We start from the raw sequence: 8,653 nt of genomic DNA, 5'->3' as shown, positions 1-8,653 counted from the left end.
ACCCAAACTATCAGTGGGGAGAGTGTGAAGTATCCCAGAGTGACCGCAGGTGAAGTTCCCTGGCTGCCAGTGCCTCTCACTGCTAGAGGAGGGACATGCTCTGGTTTTAAAAAAATCAACCTCTGCTCCTCTGGGCACTGGGAAAAGCCCCGTCCTTACCTGCCAGGCCCCTGTGACGCCACATCCCAGGACACACCTGTGTGACAGAACTGCCAGACACCACCGTGGAGGGGACACAAACCACCAGCAGCCTCTGACCATAGAGTATTTTGCATCATTTATTTAAATACCTATATTTATGCATTTACAAATTTTCATAGCTCTTTCTGTAGCTTTTTTTTTCTTTTTTTTTTTCTTTTGTAGACAGTATTGCAGAGAAGTCAGCTTCTGTAAAATGAGGTCCATGTATAAAACTATGCAGCAGATTGGAGGAAAAAAACCAACCAAACACCAACCTGTCAAGTTTCCTTTCACACTCTGGAGAATCAGAAACCAAAGAAAGTGACCAAATGAAAGGGGGCAGGGAGAGGAAGGGGTGGGACAGAGCAGCCTCAAACCAGTGGCTCTCACACAAGCATTACACACATCAGTGCTCAGCTACAGGACACGTTTCAGTCGGTGCAGTGCCTGTTTGCTAAAGCTTTAGCAGGCACGTAGGTCTCTAATGAAAAAATAGAAGGAGAGGATCCTACACATTGAGAATGCAAAGCCTGGACAGCCTCGGCTCGGTCCTGGGAGACTGCACCGACTCGCCAGCAGGGCATCCTCATTCCAAACTTCATTTTGCATAAAAAGTTCCCTTTAAGAAATCTTAGCATTTAAAAAACCCGGTGTCTGAGCTCTTCTAGCCTCAGTACTCTAAAGAAATCTCTTGAAAAATACCTCCTGCTTTCCTCACTTGGAAGCTTCAAAATAATGTTCTGCTTTAATTGATACCAATTGAACAGCTCACGGAGTCCCAGCATCATCCCTGGGAGGAAGAGGCAACAAATATGGCATTGCAAGATATTTACACACATGGTACAAAAATGTCCAAGGGTATGAAAAAGTCACCAGTTACACAATTTTGCAGCAGCCTCATTTACACCTGTAATTTTATACCATTTATTACATTGTACTAACACACCAGATCCAAAGATGTGCACTCCCTTAGGACATTCAGGAGTTCCAAATATATTGTGATTGCATAATTCATATTGCACAATTGTATAAAAACATAAATACTAGCTATTCTATTCTTTTTTTTTTTAAATACAAAATACATGTCACATAGTCAAATAATCTTTTCAAGTGCAATTCAGGTGCTCTCTTAAGTCCTTCCAAGGAAAAGGCAATTTTGATAGTTTTGGCACAAAGTTTAACCTCTGTCCCGTGCCAACAGTTCTAATCACAATCCACGCGCCCCCAGCTCGGTAAGAGTAGCAGTCATATACATCTAAGTATAAAACCAGGGTATTTACAGGATGCACAGAAGGTGCAGGGGGCAGCCTGGGGCTGGGGGTGTCCGGGCTGTCCCGGAGGGGCCGTGACCCTCCCAGCTCAGGCCGGCGGCTGCTGCAGGTTCACATTCATGGGCGGGGGGTGTCCAAGGAGACCGATGCGCTGCTTCTGCTTCCTCTGCTCTGTCATCTGGAAAATTAACAAGTTTGCTCATTAGGCCTCGGTGCTTCCTGTGCGTCAGCTCGCCCAAGGGCCTGCTGTGCCTGGCGCTTGCTGCGGAGCCCTGGCTGCAGCCAGCGCCTGCCTCCAGCCCCAGCACGGCCACGAGCCCATCTGTGTGCCCGCACACTGCCGTGCCAGGGACAGCTCGGCAGAGCCGGGCAGACAGCGGGAATGGAGCGGGGAGCAGCCTGCAGAAACCTCCCCTGTCAGGAATTCTCTGTAACCCGTCCAGCAGAGGGGGCGGAAAAAGGGGCGAGCCCTGCAGTCAGGCTGGGAATACCCTTGCCTTTGCTGGAAAACACTGAGCACTCCCCGCTCCTGGTGAGCCAACAGCCCTCCCCATCTGCCAAGGCAGGACTTAACCACCTCACTGCCACACGCCCCAAACTTCGGCATTCCCCATCTGCTTCCCACCCCTTAAACAACGTTCTCTCATCGGTGAACCGTGAAATGGATCAGTGGTGTTACTGATACTGAGAAATGGCCACAATCCAACGGCTCCACTCTGCTTTTTTAAAACTTTGGGAGGTTTCTGACAAGTTACATAAGCCACGTAAGGGATGGCTCTGGCTGGGCAGGGTGTCAGGAGCGAACAGCTGGATCCCACAGCTGGATCCCACAACGCGGGATGGCTCACAGGGAATGCCAGGACAGCCTCACGCCTGCCCCACCGAGGGCACCCCCACACCCTCAGGGTCAGCACACCACGGCACACAATCCACACTCCCATCCTGCTCTTCCAGCTACAGCCACCATTTAACTTCTCCAGTTTTTGCTGTTTAATGCCAGCCAGTGTCACTGCTTGTGGCATGTGCATGTTTGGTTCATTTGTAACACACTCGGGATCATGGAATTGGTAAAGTTGGAAGAGACCTCCAAGATCAAATGCAGCAGTCAACCCAGCCCCACCACCACGGTCACCAGCAGCCCACCTGAGTGCATCTGTTTAAAACCCCAGTTTCAGTGCTGATGGTTTCCCAGCTGGGGCAGGGGGTCCTGGTGGCCAGCAGTGCCTGCCCTGGAGTGATCTGTGGGGAAGGGGATTGCTCCAGAGGGGCAGTGCTGGACAGCCTTCCTCTGCTGCACACCCCACACCTCACCGTGTGCCAGTGGCACTCCTTAAACCACCAGGCAAAGGGCTGAAACACCGTCACTCTTCCTGAAACCATAATAGCCTTGACCTCAGCCCAGCACCTTGCTCCCTGCCCGGCCCAAGGGGAGGCAGAGCTGCTGTTTTCCCTTTCCCCAGGGCTGACCGTGCCCTCCCGAGGCCAGGGCACACCTCCTGCTCCTCTGCTGGAATTCTCTCCACAAAAAGCTTCTAATGCTGCACAGGGAATGGGAGCAGGAGGAGAGGGGTCTTCCCAGAGCTCTCTGAACACACCCACCCACCCCACTCCCTGCTGAACCTGGATGTTAAACTGCTGCTATGATAACCCACAAGTGGAAATGCAGAGAGGCCACAAGGACTTGGCTTAACAATGCCCCTTTACATTAATTACCTTCACTGAGCAAACTGAGAGTCACAATTTCACACTGCCAATAAACTGATTCAGAGGATGCATGGAATAAAAATGGGAAGAAAGAGGAATAATGAAAAGGGACTGTAGGAGATATTTTTCAGGCTAGGTAGAAAAGGGATGGTGCACCCTGGTGCAGGTGTTTGTAGAAGATGTGGCTTTAAAAAAAGGGAAGAATAAAGCAACCAACCATAAATAAGAGGGAGAAATGCAATTTTAGTGTCAATGCAGAACATTATTAATCCTGCACAATGCTTAATGCTTGTGTGGAGGGCACAGGCCTGCAGGAGGGAGCAACTTATTGCCATCACCTTTACTGGAGAGTGAATCTCCTGCAAAAGCTTTCCAGTGACAGCACACCTGGGCTAAGAGGCCATAAAAGCCATGCCCAGCAAATCCCAGGAGCTGCCAGGCCCTGGAATTGTGCTGACAGGACCCAAACAAGGGGTTCAGCTGAGCCAGGCTGGGCTGACAGAGCCTGGCTCCAAAGGTTATGGTGAGCTGGAGTCACCTCCAGAACAGGGACCAGGAGCAGGATCCCCACTGGACAGGACACTGCACCCTGTCACCCTGAGTCACACCTGGAGCCCAGGGGGCTGTCCCCAGGCCCCAGGAGCATGCTTGTACTCTGGGAAGGATTTCTGGGTGATTACATCTAATCCCCTGCTGCTGCAGACAATTATGGTGTAATCTTTTCACGCAGAATTAAAGTGATCAGGATTTTAATGGCTCTTGGTGCACTTTGGGGAAGCAGGAGGGCTGGAACTCAGCTCCTAATAATTAGAGTCTCCAGAAACCTAACGAGCTTGAAGAGCAAATGAATGAGAGGTTTTCCCTTTATTTAATTACAAGAAAATAAATACAAATAAAAATTCCCTGAGTTAGTTCCTTTCCTGGAGACAGTTCCTGATCAGGAGGAGGGATATACTGGCTTTGTCACATAATTGGAGCATCCTGCATCTTCAGCAGGGCTCTCAATAATGGTACTTGGGGGAATTCCTAAAAGCTATCACCACACTAATGAAGCTGGTTTCCTCTCTTGCTTTTACAGTCAAATAGCTCTCTAAAAGCTAAACCCTTCATTCTTATTTTCACAAAGAGCAAGGAGAGGTTTTAGTGCTTGGTCAGCCAAGAGGGCTGCAAGCTTCAGGAAGAAATGTGTGGTGGGGCTGTGGCCAGGGGGGAGGCTCTGTGCCTGCAGAGCTCTTGGAGGAGAGCCTTCAGCAGGGAGACACAGGACACACGGGGTGGGATGTTTCCAGGCAAAACAGCCAAACCACTGCCCGGCAAGGATTAAAGCCCAGACAAAAGAGCAACTGCCTGTGCCCTCCGTGCTCAGACCAGCTGGAGCAAGGGGCTCTGTGCCTCAGAATTAATTCCAGCCTGGGGCAGCGAGGCTGTCAGCTCCCAGTCCCTGCATTAATCCCTTCCTTGCCTCCACAGGGCCCAGCCGCAGCCCCAGTGCAAGGCAGGAGCTGATCCCAGCAGTGCCAGGGCCTCCTGACAGAGGAGTGGCTCATGGGGACAGCAGCCAGCCCAGCAGGGATGGCACTGGTGCTGGCAGAGGAACTGACCCAGAGCTTCTGGGCCACTCCTGCCCCGGGCAGCCCCATCCACCACCGGGTGCAAGGCAGCAATTAATCCTAGCCATGCCAATACCTACATCAATTCACTAATTGAACCATCTGGCTCAGGTTATTAATGCACAGAGATAAGCAGCCACCACAAACAGCTCCTGCCAGCACAGGCAGCAGTGCTTTCCCTGTTCCCTCCAGTCAGGCAGGAATCCCCAGGCTCTGCTGCCTCTGTTTCTCACAAAGCACCAGCCCCACGACACCCTCCAGCCCAGCCAAGGCAGAAGCCACCCAGCTCTTGCTGCAGAGAAGCTGCTGCACCAGAAAAACCCTGTGAGGTCTGTGGAGCGCAGTGCAAACCCTCCTGGGGGTGTGTGAGCTGCAGGCTGAGGGTGGCAGAGCCAAATCACATCTGCACAGCAGCACAGCCGCAGCACGGAGGGACCAGCACCACCAGCAACCACTCGAGTGCTCCTCCAGTTTCTCGGTGGGTTTTGAGGTGCACACACAGCCCTTGTGTCAGTGTCACACCCTCTGGCTGACAGGATCGCTCAGCTCTTCGGGTTAAACCCCAAACAACAACACCACCACCCCACACAGGCTCCCTGCACCAGCCAGGACTGATTCAAGTTAACTCTGGGGATTTTTTAACACAAGCTTTCCCTTTCTGATGTGGCCACTCTGGAACGGGCAGCACCAGGCAGGTCAGCTGGAGCGTGGAGGGACTCTGGTTTGTTCACTGCCCTCCTAACCATGAGTCACCTGGGGAGGCTCTCCCTGGGGGCTGGCAGGAGCCCGTGCTGCCCCTGGCAGTGTGTGCCCGCTCCTTACCTGGTCCTTGAGCTCGGAGAGCTGCCCAGAGAGGTTGGTCACGAGCTTCATGGTGGACTCCAACTTCTCCTGCAGGTTCCTCAGCTCGTTCTGCTCTCCCTCCGAGTCGCTGCTGACCAGGGACATGGCCCTCATCCGGGGGAACCAGTCCAGGTTTCTCTCCTGAGGATCACACAGCAGGGCACAATCAGCCACCTGAAAACCTGCCCCCAGAGCACAGACAGGCAGAGCTCTACAGCCACGGGACATTCCTGGGATGCAGCAGCTCTGTCCTTATCTGCAGTTATCTGCATTTGCATCTCACTGGAAAGTTTGCAAAGTGCCAGCCCGAGGCACTGCTGGGAATTGGGGCTGCTCATTTCGGGTTTCCTCCCCAGGTACTCACTGTCCCCAGCCCCTGCTCCCTCACATACACCTCAGCATAAATGCACAAACACTGGACATTAAATCAGCCCAAATTTCATGTCTTCACAAGCATTTCCCAGAGCTAGAAATCTGCTGCCATCTCACAATCTTGTAATTTGTGTTTGAGGAAGATTTGCTGCTTTTATTGGTCAAGCAAAGCTTGGCTGTGCTCTCTGATAAAAGAAACCAAGTTCTGGAAATTCTTCCATAGCTGAAATACTTCCTTTTTTATGAAAAAGAAAATACTATTTTAACTATCTGGTTCAGGCTAAAATGAGGGACACATACATTACAGTGCACTGCCTGTAGAGTTTTCCCTCAGCCACACAAAGTCTCTCACATTCCACGTTCAAGTTGCAGTCAGGAATGTCACTGGACACACGCTCACTCTGAGGAGCCTGCACAGAGGCACACAGGCACTCGTGTACTCGCCAGAGATGTTAAAAATAAAGGCAGGAGCGGAACAGAAAGCCACAAAAGAGGAGGAGGGGTGCACCCCACGTCCTGACACCTTACAGTTCAACACCAAACTGGTTTCCCATCCAGTCTGGTTCTCCTCCCACGCTGGAGATATGCTCTGCAATGGAAGCTGGCTGAGATAAGGGCGGGTGTGCTCTCACAGGTGACACAGCTGGGGAGCTCTGAACACACCAGGCACGGTGGAGGGTGACTGCATTAACGCCAAGGGATGCTGTTAATCAAGAATCAATCAACACTGCTGATTAACAGTGACCACAGCTCACCCCACTGGCTGGCCAGGCTCTTCTCTGGGCTCCCAGCTTGTTTGTGCAGCACTGCAAACTCCTGGCTTTTTGTCACTCCCTGCCTGAATCCCCAACCCCTTCCCTCCAAGCTCCCCCTCGTTCCCAGGAGCATCCATCCTGCTTAATCAGGGCTGTGCACCTCTACAGAGAGCTCCAGTCACATCCTCTCTGCAATTCAGATGCGATGCCAAGACTCATCAGCTTAAATTAGCTGCTTCTGATGTGCCTGGAGTTTCCTTCTGCCAGGATGAGAAGGCAGAAAGCAGGCCCCTTCCCATGCAGGCACCACAGCATTCCCACGTGATGCAGAACTGCCAGCAAGGCTGTTTGCTCCTGATCTCTGTTTACAGGGCAGATGGTTTCTGCTAATAAAAGGGAAAAAAAAATCTATGTACAAAAAAAAAATACGCCTTTACCAAGACAAGTGCCAAAATATTTTGGACTTTAGGAAACGCCAGTCCCACAATTAAGGTTTAATAGTAGGAACAGGCAGCACTGCACTGTGTTCTTCCAGCTGTAGTAAAAGCCTCATTAGGGAGGAGGGGGCAGCTCAATATTTGTGCTCAGGTCCAGCATCTCCCACCCAGGGAAAACCAACTGCACCTCCCCTGTTCCTCCAGGGAAGAAACAAGGGCAGAGGACCAGGAAAAATAGCCTAAAATGCAATTTATATTTGCAGGATTGCCTGGCCCCTCAGGCCCGTGTCCTGAGGTTTCTAGGCAGACACAGGAGCCCTGAAGCTCCTGCCCCTTTCTTGCTCCAGAAATATTCTCCTTGTTCCCAAAACTGCTTCTAAGGCCACCCCCAGAGCGTTCCCAGGCCCCATCCTTGAGAAGGATGAAAGGGATGAGGGAAGCACCAACTTTCCCTACCTGCAGTGTTGCATAACAAACACCCCAAGCACTTTCCAACATTACTCTGCAATTTAGGCTGCAGCTGCTGTAGGGGCTGTGACTCGATGGTTCCAGGCCCGGAAGGTGAAATCAAACAGCACCCACAGCTCTGCAGCCTCCTCACAGCTTCCAAACTCGCCGGGTTCTGAAAGCCCCAGCCCTCAAAGTCAGTAAATCTTGGCTTTGATTTCAACACAACCAGCAAAGCACCTCTAGCTGTCAGGTCAAGGCTGAAAGATGAAAACCAAACGGTGCTTCACGTGAGCTCCAGGGGCTGAGGACAAGCAGGCACAGCCCTCTGGGTGCCTGAGCTGGGGGCCAGGGCTCACAGCCCAGCTGGACCTGGCAGTGCCCGGCTGACCCACCTGCAAATGGGCACCTGGGAATTCCCTGTGCAGGGACAGCCTCAGGGAAGGACCCAGCATCCCCTGCCCACCCTGACTGGCACTGATCTGCCTCCCCCCTCCCAGAGCTGGCGAGCACCACCCAAACCCAGCATTTATCTGGACGTGCCCAACTCCCACCAGCAAGGAACAAGGAGGTGTGCCCCCAAACAGGGAGAGAGGTGCAGATACATCCCCAGCATGCAGGTAATGCTGCCTGGCCCAGGCTGGGGCTCTCCAGAGGCCAGAAGGAAGCTGCCAGCATGGCAAGGCACAGCTCTCCTTCTGCACACACTCCTCATGCTGGATTTCCCTGGAAACCTTGAGCCTGCTCTTCAGCCTCCCCCAGCCCCGCAGAGAGGAGCTGGCTGTGACCAGGCTGCTGACACACAGCCCGGCCGTGGCCCTGCTGGGAGTGTGGGGGTGTTCTCTTTCAAATAAATAAATATTTCAGCAGAGCCAGCACCAACGGAACGGAGCAGGAATGCTGAAAGGTCAGGGGATGGTGATCCTGCTGGGCCAGCCTGACTCCCAGCACTGCCACGCAGGGGTCAATAAAAGATTTATATCTCCATGATCCAGTTTCTGCTGAACTTCAGCTCAGCCCTGGGGTGCCTTTAA

General features: G+C 52.4%; 1 protein-coding gene across 1 annotated transcript in view; it reads right to left on the bottom strand.

Moving 5' to 3' along the window:
- Positions 1-260: 260 nt before the first annotated feature.
- The window catches only part of ITPR1 (inositol 1,4,5-trisphosphate receptor type 1), a 157,217-nt gene continuing 148,824 nt past the window's right edge, over positions 261-8,653 (bottom strand). The window contains exons 60-61 of the mRNA XM_064433143.1: positions 5,588-5,749; positions 261-1,629 (exon numbers count right to left, since the gene is read on the bottom strand). Coding sequence (XP_064289213.1) covers positions 1,540-1,629; positions 5,588-5,749 — 252 coding nt within the window. The 3' untranslated portion in view covers positions 261-1,539. The remainder of the gene's footprint in view (positions 1,630-5,587; positions 5,750-8,653) is intronic.

Source organism: Passer domesticus, chromosome 9, assembly GCF_036417665.1.
Source record: "Passer domesticus isolate bPasDom1 chromosome 9, bPasDom1.hap1, whole genome shotgun sequence".
NCBI classification, from domain to species: domain Eukaryota; kingdom Metazoa; phylum Chordata; class Aves; order Passeriformes; family Passeridae; genus Passer; species Passer domesticus.
Note: the sequence above shows the minus strand (reverse complement) of the source record. Positions and strands in the feature narration are given on the sequence as shown.